This window comes from Epinephelus fuscoguttatus, linkage group LG11 (genome assembly GCF_011397635.1).
Source record: "Epinephelus fuscoguttatus linkage group LG11, E.fuscoguttatus.final_Chr_v1".
In the NCBI taxonomy this organism is placed as follows: domain Eukaryota; kingdom Metazoa; phylum Chordata; class Actinopteri; order Perciformes; family Serranidae; genus Epinephelus; species Epinephelus fuscoguttatus.
Genome location: NC_064762.1, coordinates 29,284,002 through 29,304,038, shown reverse-complemented (window position 1 = coordinate 29,304,038; position 20,037 = coordinate 29,284,002). Strand labels below are relative to the sequence as shown.

General features: G+C 40.2%; 1 protein-coding gene across 3 annotated transcripts in view; it reads left to right on the top strand.

Moving 5' to 3' along the window:
• si:ch211-140l13.3 (uncharacterized) overlaps positions 1-20,031 on the top strand; it is a 50,804-nt gene extending 30,773 nt beyond the window's left edge. For 2 of the 3 annotated variants that reach the window (XM_049589213.1, XM_049589214.1), the window contains 10 exons: positions 2,196-2,322; positions 4,100-4,196; positions 4,822-6,232; positions 7,876-7,975; positions 8,595-8,724; positions 13,965-14,168; positions 16,909-17,049; positions 17,133-17,217; positions 18,057-18,177; positions 19,377-20,031. In XM_049589213.1, coding sequence (XP_049445170.1) covers positions 2,196-2,322; positions 4,100-4,196; positions 4,822-6,232; positions 7,876-7,975; positions 8,595-8,724; positions 13,965-14,168; positions 16,909-17,049; positions 17,133-17,217; positions 18,057-18,177; positions 19,377-19,566 — 2,606 coding nt within the window. In that variant the 3' untranslated portion in view covers positions 19,567-20,031. Of the gene's footprint in view, positions 1-2,195; positions 2,323-4,099; positions 4,197-4,821; positions 6,233-7,875; positions 7,976-8,594; positions 8,725-13,964; positions 14,169-15,163; positions 15,235-16,908; positions 17,050-17,132; positions 17,218-18,056; positions 18,178-19,376 lie in introns of those variants that run through there. The other variant, XR_007450290.1, reaches the window with a different exon arrangement.
• Positions 20,032-20,037: the final 6 nt, after the last annotated feature.

Here is a 20,037-nt window from a genome sequence, read left to right as displayed (position 1 = left end):
GAGGTGACTCACCCTGCTGCTTTTCCACTGTGGGACCTGTGGCACTGACAAGGGCCAAGACCAAGCTGTAGCATTTAAAATACAAATAACCCAAGCTCTATTTCTTAACAGGAAAGTAAGACTCTTAACTAAGGTTAAACTTCAAACACAGAGGTGGAGATATTTCTTTAAGTGATGCAATTCGATCAAAGACTTGCATGCCGTGTTGAGCCCTGACAAGCCCTCTGTGTGAACCAAGTCAGAACAGTCACATACTGATAGCTCAAGCTGATATGACATTTGACAGACAGCCAGTCATATAAGGAAAAAAAACATTATGGAAACTTTTCTTGCAAAGCATACTGCTATTTCCTGGCACAAACTGTGAGAATTAACCATTTTGCTACTCTGAGAGCTTCAGTAAATCCCAGAAGCTACTGTGTGACTTACAGTTTCTCATGAATGGCAGCTTTGGGGTGTCTCAGCTCTTTGCTCTCTGGCTCAGTGTCACCGTTTTAAACTGTACGTCTCCTCCACACATGCTAAAAATGTAAGGGGATATTCAGAGCGATATTCTCCTCAGAGTACGCAGATGTGGATCCCTGGGAATTGATGATAGATGTACATGAATGCATGAGGAGATTGACATAGTGCTGCTGTCAGTGGTTTCTACTATGTAAGGAAAAGTAAATGAGTTTGCATGGAATGTTGCGTCCTAAGGGAGGAGGATTTCTTTCAGGGAGGGGGAAAAGGGGTTAGCCCTAGGCCTCACACTCGCTATACGCTGTGCATGCCTCGAACTTTGCATGCTTCAAACTCCTTCTCCACTTCAGCTACAAGTCCAGACAAGCTCATAAGTTTGAGACACGTTTTAGAAATGTGGCGAGGACATGACCTTTTTTCAGATCAGGTTCATGATTTACTGTAAAGGCCACCTTTACACACGATTAGGTCTGAGAAATGTTAACCTAATTAGCACAGTTATAGTGCCTGAATTATAAATCTTCGTGTCTATTTTGTTTGCTGTCCGAGTCACAGAAAAGTTTTACTGCTTTATTGCTGGATAAGGTATCTGAATTTGTTTGCTTTGATCTAGTTAGATTTACACTGAGTGATCCTTGATTTAATCTATCTTGTCTCAGACTTGGCCTTGTCAGATGAGTATCTTTTCTGTGCTGCTCTTTTTTTTTTTAACTGATCCTTGACCTCCCATTCCTCTCCTGTGCTCCCTCCTCAGACAATGATTTAATTGTATGTTGGGTTACTCAGTCAACTATGCAGTGGATCAAGGTGTAATTAATTGATGCCACCTTACATGCTCCACCCACCCAAACACTGTTGCGGAACAAATTAACCCCCTCATGGCAATGGGACCCCCCGATAGCGGTGGCTCCCCCTGCAGGAAAATACACCATGCCACACTCAGGAATGGCCCGAAGAACTAAACTCAAGGCACCAACCTGGCCTCTGAATTCCCCAGATCCAGATCTGATCAAGTGTCTCTAGGACGTGCTTGTACCCCACCTCGCAACCCACAGGACCCAAATGATTATGATTATGATTATTGTGAATATTTAAATAGAGCAAGACTCCGAGAAGTGTAGCTTTGCAGCGTCAGAGGAAAATCTGTCAGTCAAAATAACAATCAGATCACTATACTCAGTTTGTCAAGCCAACCTGTGACCCACTAACACTTACTGTAAAGTTGTACCTGCTGTTATAACTCACAGTGGTGTAGAATTTTTCTCACACTGTCATCCATACTATCTCACAGGAGGCTGAGATGTTTGGCACTCATCCAGTCACATACTTTTGATTTCCAGCTTGCACACAGCGAAGCTTTCCTTCACCTCCTATCCTGGAGATTCACTCCTTTCTCTGCCTTAAAATATTGTATCATAAAGAGAAGGTTCACCTCAAAATAAAAAAAAATAAAAATCTCTTATTTGCAGTAGATTTCTGGAAAGAGACATTGCTGTTGAGTTTTTCAAATGTATTTTTGGCACTTTGAACACCACAAGCCCAGTGCCATCTTATTCCATTATATCAGAGAGAAGGCAGACATCTCTACAGCCGATATCTCCAACACTCGGCAACTCACATCAAAACAATCTAGATTGATAAATAGCACTGCAGGGAAGAGGAAAATGGCTATTTTTGATGTTGGGGTGAACTGTCCCTTTAAAGTTTGTCCTGCCTTCATGTCTACCATTCAGATATATTTAGATCCAAAGAAGAGACAACACAGCAAAGGCACTCACCTACCACCACAGGGACTCACCAGACTGTGCACAGAGATGGAGACCAGGACCCAGTCAGCCTCTCTGCTGACCCTGAAGACAGGTACTCAGACGGCTGGCCTACAACTCTGGAGGCTTTTCATTTGTTACGTGTAAACCTACTTGGACTGTACATACTATAAGGCAGAACATGTGTCCCACTTCTTTGTTATCTTAAAGGGGAACTTTCCATATTTTCTATCAGATATATCAGTGATTCCCAACCTGGGGGTCCTGACCCCCACAAAAATCCCCAAAGCCTTATAGAGGGTCGTGTGGCTTTCTTGTTTTTAGGGGCAGGGTTCAACGCTAAGGTTTTTTTTCACTTGCCCAGTCAGGCAAGTTGGTCAGAGATCTACTTGCCCAAAGTCAGTTTTTACTTGCCCTATGAAAATTGTTTAATTTAAGCAGCTATCAAATAACAAAGACTGCAGTTATTTTCATGTTATGTAATCTTTATTCACAGTGTATTTATTAATTAAAACAACATACGTCATGTATTGTAGCTTAATTCCTACACAAATATGACAGTGTCAGGGCTTAAAGTGAAAAATGTGTCAATCATTCTCTGTCTATAATTTTGCGCCCTATTTGAGCCATGCCCACCTCTATTTATTTTTCACCCCTCTCTCCAGTTCTGCAGGTTTAATATACTTTGCTTCCATCTCTCTGCCCTGCTCTACTGTACTTCAACGCTACTTAGCTCTCTCTCTACTCTACCAGTAGACTACCACATCCACCTGTTGCACAAAACGCACACAGCAGTGTTTCCCCTAGGATGGAGTTGTAGCAGTGGAGGTGAAGCACACACATGAAAAATAATTTTCACATGCGTGAAAGTTTTTTGTATGCTTGCAAAGCACAGCCTGCTGGGATGTTTCTATGTATCTACTGGCACCAGAAGGGCTCTCTAGGACTAAGTACATACAGTACATGTGTGCACAGTAATGAGCAGGTGAAACGTCTGTCTAGCTTACATATGAGGTGTCTCAAGATTTAGGAACATACAATTGTATTAATATAATAAAAGTAAAAAGTCACATGACATGCTTGTCATGTTTTGTGCTATGACCTATTTAAATGTTGGAAGTTGTTATTTACGTGACAACGCCTGAACGCAACACAAGCTCAGCAGGAGTGCCGTGCTACACTGCTCGGAGTGCAGCATGTTTGTCTGTGCGTAACAGCAGTCTGTTGGTGGTTATTTACACACTGTCCATAACAATAACTTTGTCAGCTGACAAACTGCACCGGGCTCGGGGTCAGGTTTGGTCAGGAAAATGCGGCCCGAGCCGCTCTAGCGTGCTCACCTGTGTGTGTGGCGGAATTCCACCGTGCGCGATACAGAGAGCAGAGGAGAATTGTTAACGTGTGACCGTGTAGAGACAGAAATGACACAATGACATAACACCATAAATAGTATATTGTTATGTTATTATATGAAGTGTCCGTCGCGCAAAATAATATCAATGGGGGCTGTGGGCAGGACATTATTACACAGCGTGTGGCTGTGACTTCAGGCAGAGAGACCGCTGCATCAGAGCCGAAGAGCACGTTTTAAAATACATTTATTTTATCAATTAGTTATTAACTTGTACTATTTTTAGCAACAACAACAAGTGAGTTGTTAGTTTACATGCCTGACCGTGAGTTTTACTTGCCCCGGGCAATTGGGCAATCCTTATTGTTGAGCCCTGAGGGGTGTATGAAACCTGTTTGAATGTGCAGGTCCATTTACCAAAATGAGCATACTAGGTCTCCTCTTCTTTGATATTATTTGATTGTTTTCTTTTACTTATATTTCCAAGTATAATTTAGTTGTTCTTTTTTCTGGCACCAAGGCTGATCAGATCTGCTTTGAGGGAGGAAGAGACCTTCGGGGAGCGTGTAGAGGAACATCTGAAAGTGCATGAAATCTCTGAGCCAAAACAGCTGCAGGTAAATTACATAATAGTATAGTATATAGAGTACTGTACTGTGGCATAGTGTCTTGGCATATTAAACTTCACCTAGATGACCTTCAGCTACATAACAAACAACAAAAACAAGAAGAAACATCAAATCACCAAACACAAAGAATGACAGGATATATACATATATTTGCATTGCTGTTCTAAAAATATGGAATACAGTTTGTTTGGATAGCATTACATTAACATAAAAAGTCTTAACTAATATTTCGACATATTTAACAGCTCATATAAGGCCTACAGAACAGAGCTATGACCATGTAATAAGACAAAAAGGAAAAACATTTTTAGTCGAGTTGTAATGAACTGAAATGTCATTTTGTCGGTCATAGTTTTCTTTTATGGCGCCATCCTGTGTTGAGCCTACTATTGCCATTTTGATCACAAATCATATGAATTGGGGAGGAAGGGACAATCCATTGGAATCCAGCTTAACTTTTGACTGGCAAATTATTGCAAGCTGTACATAACCAGTTTTACTCCTCCAATAAAATTTAAGGTAGCCCACATAGGGAAATGGCTGAAATGTGTTCTATCAAATGTCATGCATGTCTCTCTGAGGAGTTTTCTTTAATCAGTCTTTATTCTTTCAGAACCGCAGTGGGATGACGACAGAGAGATGTCACTACATGCAGGAGGATGAGGGCATTTCCAGGATGGACAGAAATAATTTGAAGGTCACTGATCAGCAGGAGGTCCGGAGGAGGGCTTCCCTCAGCCTGCAGCAGCCCAGCAGGAAGTTAACCTCCGACATCCAGAGACGCTCCTCTGCCCCTTCTACGGTCTTTAAAGATGACGGAACGCAGCTTGAAACCTTCCAGTCTCTGAACTTTCAGCCTGAGCATAGCCGAGAGTTTGGGACTTTACAAGACCTTAGTTCTGGTTCATGTAATTCTCAGACACCAGAGATCCAGCCTCAGGCTGATGTCTTTTCTCTGGTCTGCGGCCAAGAGCAAACTTACGCCAACACTCCTTTCATGCCCCAACCTGAAACTCCACCTTTGGAAGGACAACAGATCACTGATACTCCTGCAGTAATTGACAGGGAAGAGGAACTTAGACAGCTACATGAAGGAAAGTCAAGAGAAGAATTCCATTTGGAAGAAAAAGAAAACATTGATAACCCTCATTTAAGAAAGACAGAATGCAGAATTAATCCATCACTGTCTGAGCCGACACCCTCCGTTGGCAAGTCTTTCAGAGAAAAGAGGCTGAAGCACCAAGAAATGGAAAACATGGGTGAAACTGCAGGAAAGATTGTTGAAGAAGAGGAGGTGAAAGGTCTGTTTGAATTCACAGCACCTCATGGACAAATGGCTGTGAGCTCATGTAGTGCCACCTCAGACAATCTATGGGAACAACCCCTGCAGCAGAACAACATACATTTCAACATTTCCCCCTGTTTTAGGGACAACAGAGTGTCCCCCCGGACCAGGAGAAATCAGGAAGTTATTGTTAGTTTTAAGACCGTGAGCGACCACATGGAGAGAGTCTCAAGCTTTAACATGGAAACTCTATCCACAGGCTGTGATGAAACAAAAACACATTTTCATCTCTGCCAGTGCAACAAGTCGAGACCAGGAAGCAGCGCAGGCTCAAACTTGGTCAACGGTCAGAAACAAGTTAGGACAACAACAGCAGCATTTTGTCTTTGTGTGCCAAGCAACACAAGTCAAGTCCCGACACCTCTGGAGCTCAGTACATTTCCCATGCATTCCACTAAAAGAAGCACCACTGGTAGTGGTAGTGGCAGTGAGGATGACGATAACCCACCATCCCAGTGTCACCAGTTTCCCAAGCTCCCATCCCCTCCTCCCTGCCTTGGCCTCCAGGATTCCCATTTAAACCTTTCAGAGGATGATTATGGCAGCGAGGCTGATGAGGAATGGATGTTCCCGGGGAGCCAAAAACAGGACCAGTGTCTTGGATCTGGATTAGGGCCCCATCAGCAGTCCTCTTCTTCCATCTCCAACAAAGATGATAAAACTCAGGATTATTCTAATGGTAATTTTGACATATATGACACGTTATTCAGGTCTGGTTTTCATATTTTTCACTGAATCTGCATCTTAAAATAATTTTCATGGATCAAAATTCATTTTTTAGTGCTTCCTCCACGATTCAGTTCTTTTAATTAGTGTTTTTATCTATTATCAATGAATATTGACATACTGATATTGACTCCGTATGCCATACTCTGATCTTGTACTCAAGTAAAAGCAATACCACAGTGAAAAAACCCTCTATTCAAATTAGAAGTCCTCCATTCAACATTTTACCAAAGTAAAAGTACATAAGTATTACCACAAAAATACACTTAAAGTACCAAAAGTAAAAGTACTCATCATGCAGAATGCAGAGGTGGGACCAAGTCATTGTTTTGCAAGTCACAAGTAAGTCTCAAGTCAAGACAGGCAAATCTGAGTCAAGTCCCAAGTTAAGATTGACAAGTCCCAAGTCAAGTCCAATATTCTTAACTTTGAGTTTTGAGTCCTACACAAGTCATAGTCATCCCTTCCCCAAATGTAATGCCACATTAACAAAAGAATAATTATTTATTAAGTTTACCAAAATCATGAATGCTTTTAAAAATTGTATTTTATTTGTAAAGATGAGTTCGTCAAAACAGTTGTGACTGAACTTAATGATTTTTTATGCTTCTGTCCTGTCTTGCTGTATTTAACTCATCTAACACTGGAAAAATGTCTAAAACTCTAAGTCTCAAATTGGCTTGGGGGAGGTATCAAGTGTTTTCAAGTCAAAAGTTTCAAGTCCAAGTGAAGTCACATATCATTGGTATTAAAGTCAAGTCAAGTCAAGTTTCAAATCTTTTTTTTTTTTTTTTTTTTTTGATAAAGTCATCAAATGTGTGATTCGAGTCCACGTCATGTGACTCGAGCCAACACCCCTGGCAGAATGTAATCTCTACTTTATAAACTACTCTATATACTGTTGGGTAGTTTAATCTCTAATATGACATCATAGTCCTTTCTTGATTATATCTTTAAATAATCTGGAAAGCAAAGTAACTGTAGCAGTGAGACAAATGTAGTGAAGTAAAAAAATACAATTTTTACCTCTCGAACTTCTGAGGTACTTGAATTTTACTGAAGTAAAGAACTAGTACCTCAAAACTGTACTTACAGTACAGTACTTGAGTAAATGTACTTAGTCACTTTACACCACTGCAAAGCGCATACAGGACTCTATTTTTTAAGTGCACCATCCTCAGTGTTTTCAGTGCACTTTTGGTAATTTTGTGACCAGACCCAACACACCTGGGGTGCAGTTACATAGAGGATGGGACCAGAGAGAATACATCATCAGACATTACAGGTGGGGTTGTTAGAGGCTCTTTGTCCTCAGAGGAGACTAGTGGTCTGGCAAGTGTAGAGTTTTGAATATGAAAATATGAAACAAAATCCAGTCCTCATTATATGCAAAAAAATATGTTAAAAAGTTTTTCTGAACCTTAAAGTCACATGCGATATTGTGAACATATTCTTGAAGTCCAGTTTCACTCAATAATGTTTTGTTTGCTGCTACTTTCACTTGTTTGTGTTAAGGATACAAAACCTCAAAGTTTACAGATAATTACCATAATTCTGCATCTTAAAAGTCTCTTCTGTGTAATTGTTTCATATTAGGAGGTCAGAAAAGGATGACTATACGGTCACTGAGACCAGAAAGAAAATCTGATGGTACAGATGTAACAAAAATGGCACAAACATCAAGAGGACTTCTAAGGTAAAAAACAGCTTCTGTTTTTTTCTTTTCTGTTTTTGTCACATGTTACTGTATCACCTCATCTCAATCTGCCACATCTAAGCGGCACTGCCTTGGCTCAGGAAGTAGGTTTCTGCCATTTTTTATCAGTAAAGCACAGTGTCAGCTTAAACTTCCTTTCTGGCTTATCATCGTATTTCTTTCTATAGAACGCACGCACACAAATCAATAAGATAACAAAATGCTAGTACTCTACATTTTGTCCTGTTTCAGCAGCAATAATAGAAGTTTTCTTGACACTGCAGTGCTCGAATGTCCCTGTTTAACTATTAGATGTATTGCCTTGACATTTGGTACAGACACTCATGTTGCCTGACTTTTAATAACTTTGTGATCCCACAACCTTTTATTGAGCACCATTATCAGGTCAAGTGTTTAATTTGTGTGACCGAAAATACCTGCAAACCTAACATTATTCCAATCAGCCTCAGCTGTACTTTGTGTTCAGTGCAAATAAGCAAATGCTATCACACTAACATGCTAAACTAAGGTGGTGAACTTGATGAACTGTAGACTCTTGGTCTTGTTTTATTGTTTCTAATGCTTCGTATAAATCCTAAATTGCTCTGTTTACATGCAGAGAAAAACTAGATCAGAGTGATAAACTGAAGAGGCCCTGCAGAGGCGATGACGTCCTCTCGGACACAGAAGCGAATCAGCACATGAGAAATCAACACAGTCTGCACAAACTGGAAACCAGTGAAGTCCAGGTCGGTTTTTAGCAGGAGGAAATGCGACTTTATGTCAGACAATATGGGTTAGGAGTAGACTGTTTGGATTTGATTCTAGCTTCAATATAAAATAGGATCATTTCCACCATATCCTGTATATAAAAATGGACAACACGTCTCCACTGCCTCCCACTGTACAAAAATGAAGCCAAAATATAATTTTACATTGGTGATGTCATTTGGAGCCAGATGCTGCGTTCTGTTTGCTTCAGATGTTGGAAGTTGGAGCTGGAAGTGACCTCACACCCGAGTTAATGACAGTCCAGTACAACAATTTGCAAAAACCCAGATGTTGTAAGCAATATCCATTCAAGCCTGATTAGCCACTGTTAGCAATTCCAGTTTATAAGAACTAATACACTGTATTTTGCATATACAAACACTGTAGCAACATGGCCACAGATAGAAGTTGGACAGGACTGTGTGTATGACTGATTTAGTGTGACACAAGTAAGATACTGTATAAGTGCTAACAAACAGTATATTTCTACAGCTGTCACTACTGTTGATGTGTGGAGCAGCCATATTGGATTTTGAGGTCAGGGTTGGATAGGTTCTTCCAGCTTTTCGAGATGAAAAAATCCAACTTCAGGGGATGTTTGAGTTGAAATTTCTGAGTGGGAACTTGAAAATTCTGACTTCCCATGGAACACATCAAGAGTCCGCACAGTAAAGATCTTAATGGCATTGAGTTCCTGCCCATACACTCGTCCAACCAATCACAAACACCGCCATTGATTGCAAGCAAATCGATTGGCACACCCAGCTGTCGATCATGACATCAGACACCCAAACAACCAACACTTTTTGTAACATCAAATAACTAATTCAAAGAGAACTTGAAAAAACAGTCCTTGACGCCAGGTATCAGTACACTTGAGGCACCGCCCATTCCTGCTACCCGGCACACAATGCACCAGACCTTGATTTCTGTCCCTGCGCATAGTGTGCCCATGGGGTGTTGGTTTCATGTTATTTTTTTGGGCTGAGCCCGACCAGGCCCCATGATCTTCTTGGTAGGAGGCCCCGGGCAGACCCAGAACACGCTGGGGGGTTACATATATTATCTGGTCTGGGAACGCCTTGGGGTCCCCCAGGAGGAGCTGGAAAGCGTTGCTGGGGAGAGGGACATCTGGGGTGCTTTGCTTGGCTTGCTGCTCCGGTGACACGGCCCCGGATAAGCGGATGAAAATGGATGGATGGAATGGACTTTAAAAAACTGTTTAAAATATATCAGAATGAGAAAATCTACCTGAAATGACAACAAACTGTCTTTGGGAGAGTTTAAAGTCCGTGTAAAGCAGCAAAAAATGTGTTATAAGTTTGTCACATCACCAAAATATGTGTCATTAATCAAAGAGCCAAATTTGAAAGATTACAAAAATCGCTAAGTCTATAAAATTAGCTCTCAAAATAATGGAAAAGCAAGCACTTCTCTCTGCTGTGAAACGCTGGGGGCGTGTCTGGAGGGGTATGTCTGCAGCCTCTTGTGTCTCATGACTCCAGGCTGCAGCCATTCAGGCCACACCAACTCGCAAGAGGGAAGCACCTTCCGTGTACTGTACGTGAACGTAACCCCGCACCAGCGGGCGGAACGGGAGGGTGTAGTCCAGGAAGGGAGAGTGTCGGTTCGGCTCCACTGACTGAAAATATTTTTTCCAGCAGATGTCTTAGTTACAACATGATTGAGCTAACTGGAGTAGTTTCATGTCATATCAGACAACGGGAGGCTTTTAACAGATGACGTCCTGATGTTAGCGTTGCTGCTAGTGTTAGCTGTCACTGTTAGCAGCAGCCACTGATGCTCTCTAGACATCGTGATTTCCCAAAACTGAATAAATACCACACATAGCAACACAAAACTGCTTTGCTAGCTCAATCATGTTGTAACTAAGACATCCGCTGGAAAAAATACTTTTTTCACGGACCGTTTATTGAGTTATTACAGACGCCGCTAACGGCTAATGGCTAACGACTAACAGCTAACGGTTAGCACAGCTAAGCTACGATAACCATGTTATTATTAAAAAACGTGCACACAGAAATAGTAATGTTCGTTCAATCATTGTGTTTATAGACTTTACAAACATCTGCTTCTTCTTCTTCTCTCAATTTATTGGCGGATCGCAAACAACTTCCAGGTGCATACCGCCACCTACTGTACAAGAGTGTGTATTTATATTGCTACAGCCTCAGGAGGCGTGTTTGTAGCAGGGATAGCTCCGTTACGTAACGCGGCTATGATTTAAGGCCCGCCCACTAAATCCAGAAAACAGAAACCTAGAAACACAGAAGCCTAGCTCCACAATTCAATTGTAAATGGTTGAAAGGCTATTTTACACATTTTGAGGAATACTTTTATGACCTATTTAATATGTTTAGAAGAAAATAGCAGAATTTGCTTTACACAGACTTTAACTGATGTGTACATGGATTTTTTAGTTCTGAGGGGGCAGGGTTTTGACCTATACTGGAGCCAGGCGCCAAAGGGGCAAATGGAGATGTTTTGGCCTTACTTTTGGGGAGCTGTCCCATCATCCATCTTTATTATGCAGTCTATAGTTTATACTCAGTGTTCCCTACCTCCAACACTGGAGTTCTTTGGCACATGACCTGTACCAGGCTGTAGCAACACATACTTGTTAGTAGGTTAAATTCATTTTTGGTTTCGGTCTTAACAGGTTTTGTTGACAGTAATAAAAAGATAAAACAAGGCGTGCATGTTCTCCAAGCTGCAAAAATATTGATTTGGCAGCTGTTATGCCACAGTGTTGCTTCACAAACGGCCCAAGTGTTTCTCATGACATCATTGGCCTGTTTCACAACATCACCCCTCCCCCCAAGTTGCATACACACATTTGATTGCAACTCACGTGACAGATTGGAGGTCAAATGCTTCCTTGGAAAATGACACTTAGCTATGTCAGAGCCATAACTCTGTAATAACTTACTACCTGGCATTTGTGAAAGGCTCCTTGCAGTATTTCCTGAAGTCATGAATACCACCCACACCTACAGCGTGCATGTTGCAGAACTGGTACCACCAGTGTTGCATTGTCATTTGCATTTTGATTTAGATAAGCTTTTTAATGGTAGCACTTCAACAATACTTTCAAGTACCACTTCAGCCTTTCAATACCAGCATTAGTAAATGTGAAACCTACTTCCAGTGGACAACAATAGATTGTGCAATTATTACAGATGGTTTCATGAATGTGAATCAGGGTGCTGCAGGGACGTGATGCAGCACTATATGACTTATGTTGAATTTCCCCAGAAACTAGAAAGGTGTTAGTGTTAATCCTCGTACTGAAAATTAAACTGACGATTCACCCTCTGGCAAGTGTGTGCAGCACATAATTTCCCATTAATTGCCTTAAGTATTTGGACAAGTTGCTGCCTGTTTTTCTCTGATGTCGTTCTTCTACTTGTCATACAGGAAACGATTATAAACGCCGCTATGAAACTGTGTCAGGGGGCGTGGTAGAGGCAGCTCTTATTTGTCTGCCATAGAAACTTACCGACATACCAACAGAGTACAATGCAAACAGTGTCTTTGTAAAGAACAAGAGAGATAAGGCTGCAGGTTAAGTTGTTTTCCAGAGACCTTTAAAGGGTTGCAGGGTGCTTGTGAAGGTTTTAAGTACTTACCAGAAAAAACTATAGCTATATTTCGTAACTAGGCAGCAACAGCGGGTGACAATAGATTCACATCATGTCTTTGAATGTCATGAGTTCATGGGAAAAGACTGAGTCAGCTTTTATGTTACGCAAATCACGAACGAATGAATAATCATCGTGAAGATGTAGAAATCTTCCTCTCAGATGTTCAGCACGTCCACGTTTCTGTTACTGGTGTTTTTTTTCCCCACTGTATGATCATTTTCGAGGCTGCAGGTGGTGGTGCTGCTGAACTGTGTTGCGTGATACTGAAAGGTGTGTCTATTATTTTGTCAAGCCAATTAATATCAGTGAAGGTAGGCTGAGTAACGGAAACACCTGTGTGTGGAGCAAATGATCATAAAGAATCAATCAACACCTCTCTAAAACAGTTTCAACAAAAACAATGTCTTATTAAATCACGTCAATATGTATTTTGTTTCTTGTTAATTGGAACAAAATTAAGCAAGTTAGTAGCACTTGTCACATGTTGAGGATACCTTTTTTTCCCCCCTAAAACTGCAGCATTACTGGACCGGACCAAAGAATTGTGATAATTTTAGACAATAATGCGATTAGACAAAATTGAATCAAAATACATTCATGTGAGGTCAATAAACAGCAGAGCATGGACTTAGCCCAGGGCTATCCATACCCATAGTCAACTCTTAGCCTAGCTAACTTATTTTCACACACACATTGTTAGCCCAGGGCAATACAATTCACACTGCACTTCTGCTATCCCTGGGTCAAATGTCTGTTGGAACACGAAGCTCATGTTAATCTAAAATTCTGTTGTTTAAGTCCATTTTTAGGGGTTAATCCTGCAAAACTGGGGATAACCCGGTTCCGGAGCAGGGCCAGCAAACCCTAGGTTAATGTTGGGGTCAACCCACTTTGAACTTAAATCACTGCCAAGGTGGTCTGGGACGCATTTGACCACTTATCTTTTGTAGTGTAAACATCAATATGTCCTAATGCGAGGACCATCCCTTGTTTTGCCCTATGGAAGGAGACATTGATTTCTGTTGACAGCGATATCTCCAGCTCTACTGACACAAATGCTAACGTGACTAGAAAGCATGCTACAGAGCAGCTAGCAAAAGTGTGGCTGTGATATTTGTGTGCGTGGCAGTAATGAAATCTGAACACAAGTGTTCAGCTGAAGACGCATGACAGGCACAGGTGTGAACAGTGATACGTCTCGGCTGTCTACTTGTGTTCGAATCACTGAAACACACGTTAACGCCAGGTCTTAACAGGTTCTAAGTAGTTCAGGGAACCGTTTATCCACACCTGGAAAACACTCACAGTTGACACATTCGTTTTGACTTTAATTTCCTTGAAACTTTTTCTTGTTTATCCGATGGAGACAGTTGTCATCAGGTGTGATGCAGAGCAGTTAAACACAGAGTGGCGTAAATCTGTGCAAACATTTACAAACATACTCCCACTTCTTCAAGTGAACCTATGAGTCACATACAGAGCTACGTGCACAGGATTATATAGTGTGTTTGTATTCTGGCTCTGTGTGTGTGTGTGTGTGTGTGTGTGTGCAGGCCCTCAGGCAGCAGATGGAGGTGCTTCATCAGCAGTTCAAACAGAAAGAGAGTGATTGGTCCGCAGTTCGACACCAGCTGGAGGAGCTGATCAGCGAGTATGCTGAGCTGAGGAAGACACTAACAGTTACGCCACAGTGCCGCTCCGTGGCCAATCAATGTACTGCACAAACACAAACTGAACACCTGGAGGGACAGATGGAGGTAAAATATACTGTAGTGGTGGAATGTAACTAAGTACTTTTACTCAAGTACTGTACTTAAGTAGAAACTTGAGGTACTTGTACTTTGCTTGAGTCTTTACTTTTCATGCCATATTATACATCTCAGTAGCAAATATTGTACTGTTTACATTTTTTTAAGTTACTAGTTACTTGTCAAATTAAGATTTTTGCATACAAAACACACAAAGAGCTTATAAAATAATCAAACAACATGACAGTTTATACAAGTCCAGCTGCAATGATTTGTCAATTGACAGAAAATTGATTGGCAGTTATTTTGATAATCGTACAAACGGTGTTTCCTGGGAAAACTTTATGTGGTTCAAGCTTCATGAATGTGAGGAATTGCTGCTTTTACTTTAAACTACTCAATTTATTTTTATTAATGTTAAACATTGTACTGTTGGTTGGACAAAACACACATTGTGAAGGCGTCACTTTGGGCTCATGGCTCAACCGATTAATAGTGAAAATAATCAGTTTTGTCCATAATGAATATAAACATGACTTAATGGATCAAAATAAGCTCTACTTAAACTAACTCCAACAGTAAAATCCCTGCTTTCATATTAATGCATGAGTTATAATCTAATGATACATTATAGTACAGTCACAGGGGACATTATTCATAGTTTCCGGATTAAACTTACATCCTCTGACAAAAGTTCTCACCACGTGTTACACCCGCAAACGTAATAACAGCCCTCAAACGTAATAAACCACAAATGTAATGCAGATCTGCAGCTTTGAATGTAATAATCCCTCAAATGTAATAAATTTCCCACACACGTAATAGCAGCTGCCCACTACAAATGTAACATTTTCCGCAAATGTAATAACTATTACATTTGCAGGAAATTATTACATATGTGGGAAGGTGAAAATCTAAACTGTAATAACTTCCCACAAATGTAATATGAAACTGAATAATCTTTGTGGTTGTTGTTGTTTGTTTACTTATACACCTGCCAACAGTGATGCGTGTGTTGACAAGCAACCCGCAGGTCAGGTGGGGCGGGTCAGAAAGTGACAGAGCAGCGTTCTGAGTAAGTTAGAAATAACTTACAGAAACACACACACACTGGTCATTCCTTATCAGTTCACAGAATTACTCTGTGGCAGCAAATATGTTGTTTAATTGGATTTATTTTATTTTATTCTGCCTCTTGTTAATACGGATTTAATGGGAAATTTAAGTTTAGAAGTGTGAAAGGGGGAGAGAGAGAGAGAGAGAGAGAGGGGACGACATGCAGCAAAGGGCCACAGGTTGGACTCGAACCCAGACCGCTGCAGCAGCAGCCTTATTCATGGGGCGCCTGCTCCACTAATCCACCGACACCCCTCACCGCATGACTTTTACTTGTGGCCGTATCTTTACGATGTTGTTTTAGTACTTTTCCTTAAGAATCTGGCTACTTCCTCTTTCACTGTAATGTTGTGTGAACTGTGTGTTGCATAAACGAGAGTGACACAGCATTGGATGTGATGACATCGAAAACATGCTCACTCAGCACTGTGTTGCCACATGTTCACAGCTCACAATTATTTAAGAGAGAACAACATGACATGAACATGCCCTTACAAAAAATTTTCCAGTAACACAGAACGGTTCGGGATTAATCATTTTTCGCTCGTATGCCCATTTCTTGTCATTTCAGTCATCTTACGACATGCACTATAACAGAGTTTTGGGAACAATTCTGAGAACCTATCAAACTGCATTATGGCTGTGGCTGTTGCAGCAGTCGAAGTTCTTGAGCATGGTGGGAATAGTAAGAGGCAAGAGAAGCAGCCAGATGAGGATCATTGTGGCACTTGTACTTTACTTAAGTTTTTCTATTTTATGCAGTTTGATACTTCCACTTCACCACATCTCAGGCAAATATTGTACTTTTGTGCCGCTATATTTTTCTAACAGCTTTAGTTACTTTTGGGATTACATTTTTTCATACCCTTCATGTCCAGTGGACTTGTACTTGGAGTTTTAGTACTTTTACTTAAATAGAGGATCTGAATACTTGTTCCACCACTGGTCTTCTATTTAGGTCACAAATCCCACATAGTCAAATCCACTTTTTCAGTATAATCCACCCTGAACTGTTTTCCCTTTCAATATACTTTTATCATAATATCTCAGGTGTGTTGTATTGTGAAGAAATACAGTCCATTTCAAAACATATCTGTGAACACTTCATATCTACAGAAGTGTTGACATTTAGATAAATAGCAGCCTCAAGCACTCAGAGCTATGGCCCATTAGTCCATTTCATTTTAATGCTGTGTAAATCTCATTGGTATCAAATTATTCAAGTATATAATACACCATTAAGTGGTCTTTAAGCACCCTGGCAATAATTTATGAGGACGGACAAAAGATGGTGTCAAAGCGCTGACTAACCTCATTACATGTTGATGAAGTGCAAGTCGATATGCTCCCTGTGCCAGTTCTGTCACTGCCTAAACTTGATTTTACCATCCTATCTTCAAGGCTTACTACCATGTGTGGAAATAATTTGGGGTGATAGGGATAATATTTCAAATAAATACGCCTAATAAACTTATTTTCGTATTTAAGATGTATGTTTTCAATCAATCAATCAATCAAGCTCATGATTACTTGCTAATGCGGCTTGTAGAAATGAGATTTAAATTGAAAACTGCATGATACTTGTCACTATTTTGATAATTTTGTACTGATAACAATTTCTTTATCTCCTGAGACGGAGCAGCTTCTCTCTAACGGGTGCAGCTTGGTGACTCTCAGTAACGGGACAAGGAAAGTTACCTCTGCAGACCAGAAGACAAAAACAGTCACATTCTTCAATGGAGACATCAAGCACATTTTGGAAGATGGGAAAGTGGTGAGCTCTGTGGCCGCCTGATCAATGATGTTGATGTCTTTATTCTTTATTTGTATCACTAAGATCATGCACGTGTGTTACAGGTTTATTACTACGCTGGTTCACAGACAACACATACCACCCACCCAAGTGGTCTGGAGGTCCTTCACTTCCCCAACAAGCAGATTGGTAGGAGAAAAATCTATATTATATATTCCTCACCTTTAAGGGGCCATAAGTTGTATTTTTATAATAGCAATGTATCAAGTGACAATGTGAAGAAGTCTCTCATTGTGATTTTCACCTGTATCTGGAGATCCCCTTTGTGGCTCTGTGCATCTTTATAGTCTCAGCTCATTGTTTATCTGTCTAGATTGTAACTGTACTGTTTTGGTTCACTATCACTGCTCTCATAACGTTATTTTATAGCCATAGCAGGCAGCTGTTGTCAGTTAACAAGTTGTAAAATCCCCTCTGTTCACCATCTGCTCAGCAGCAAACATCAGGCAGACACAGTTAGCGACTAGCTGGTGAACATAGTTGAGCATTTATTAGCTAAAAAGCCAAATATTTCATTTAGGCGTTGGTGGAGACCAAAATAGAGTTTTAAGAGAGTAAGTATTGGACTAACATTCATTATCATTTATCAGGTGGGCAGACACATGACCCCAAAAGTGTAAAAAAAAAAAAAAAGCAACTGCTTGCTAATAAGTTCATCATTTCAACTTAATTGCGACAAAAAATATCACTTATTGGTTTAATATCGACAGTTTTCAAAATATAGATATAATGATAATATAGAAGACATATTTACAAATAATTTAATTCATACTTGAGTTAAATCTCATATCTCTCTGATTATGATTTACTGACAGACTGGCACACTGACAACAGTACATATCAGGTAAAACGTTTTATTACTGTTGGTTAACATCTCTGACAGAAAATTGAAAAAGTTTACAGACTCCAGTTATGTCTACAGCTCATAGTATAGTCTTTCATTTATAATATGTCTCCTTTTGTAACAGAGAAGCGACACCCTGGGGGGAAGAGAGAGATCTTATTTCCAGACCAGACCATCAAGTATTTGGAGCCTGACGGCAGCGAGAGGACAATCTACTCTGATGGCACCATCGTTCAGCGTTCACCGTAAGACTGAAGTCGGTGCTTTGTTTTAGAATCAGCTTCAGGGTGTCTGCAGGGTCAGAAAACTTAGACTGACTAGACTGTCACTGAAGTGGCAGCTAACAGGTATCCTCATAAATAAATAAACAATATTACTACACCATGAGGTAATCAGTAAGAGGACACAATGGAATTTTGATATAAAAATCTTAACGCATGGTTGAGAGGATGGAAAAATCAACTTGATCGTCACTGTCTGACAGTGTCATATTCTTTAGTCTCTGTTTTTTGCATAATTTTCTACACACGTAAAATTTTCCATATTTAGTATGTTTGGAAACTCTGAGCTCTCCACTAGAATTTAAAATAAACTGGCTTTGAACAAAGTATGGCCACATAGTATGAGAATGTAATCTCAACATGTCAATGTAATAATCGCTAGGTCAGTGGGGTTTATGCAGATGAAAATAATTTTTAAAATTATATATTTGTAATGTTTTCCTTTATGATTGAATGTGGAGTATCGCCATAACAGTATGTTAAGCAACAATAACTTGTTTCTGTTGACCCAGAAACAGCCCTAGAATTGCCATCACCAAACCCACCAGACTCCATTTAAATAAACAATAATTTTAGTGTGTACAGAGCCAGCATATTGTCATGTCTAACTAGGTGAATCAAGGGTTTATTTCAACCAAACCAGAGTTAGTGATTTTTGGAACAGTGGAAAAAGACGATCTAAGATGGTTTTGTGAGTTTCATTTTGCTTGTGTTGACTTTGAATGAAGTGTGTTTTACGATGATAAAATTAGTTTTTAAATGGAGTTTGGTCGGTTGGACGATGGCATTTTTTGGGCTGTTTCTGGTTTAACAAAAAGAATCTTACTTTTCCACGAAAAAGGTCCATCTCTGTAGCAATCCTTAATACTGTTGTCAGACAATTAGTATAATATTTTGAGCCTGTTAGTGGGCAAAACAAGCACTTTTAGTGGATGTAAATTGATGGTGCACAATTGCCCCCAAGTGATTACATTGCAGCCTGTTTTGCCGCAGCTGCCTGCCGCAGTTTTGTTCAAAACTGGACCAGTTTCATAAATTGTTGTTCCCATTAGTCACTTAGACACAAAAACACAGGAAAATAGGGTCCAGGCTGAAAAATACAGAACTTTCCCTTTAAAGAAGTAGTTTGTTCATTCTTCTGTCTGGATCATCCTCTCATCCAGGTCAGGTGAAAAGATGGTCGAATTCCCCAATGGTCAGAGAGAGATCCACACCTCCCAGTACAAGAGAAGAGAATATCCTGATGGGACAGTTAAGACCATCTACCCCAGTGGACGACAGGAAACCAAGTACGCATCAGGCAGAGTACGCATCAAGGCAAAGGACAAAGTTACCATCAGACATTTTAAATGAATGTGTATATTTATATTTGTAAGTGTGAGATGGAGAATGGTGTGTGTGTTCAGGGATATAGTATTGGTAGGAAATAACCTTTTGCAATATGGTCCAAACAGTGATCAGTAAACCAGTGATCAGAAATTAGAGATGTTTTTACATTGTAGATCTAACTTTGTATTTTATCCTCATGTAGCAAGTAATGCATTACTATTACTTTAAAAGAATGACTGACAAGTGGTTTCACAATGATTCTATACAATTATGAGCACTTTTCCACATGCTGTTGTAAACACTAAGGGGGAATTCGTAAAGAAACACCCTTGTACTGTAAAAGAAGATGGCTTGATTGCTAGAAAGTTACCCCAACTCTCTGAAGATGATAACAGTTTTCACTGTAACTGCATGTAGCTATTAGCATTGATCACTGAGCCTCATTTGCATTAAAAGGATCAACTTTAGCACCACATTAATGCATATTTACTTATT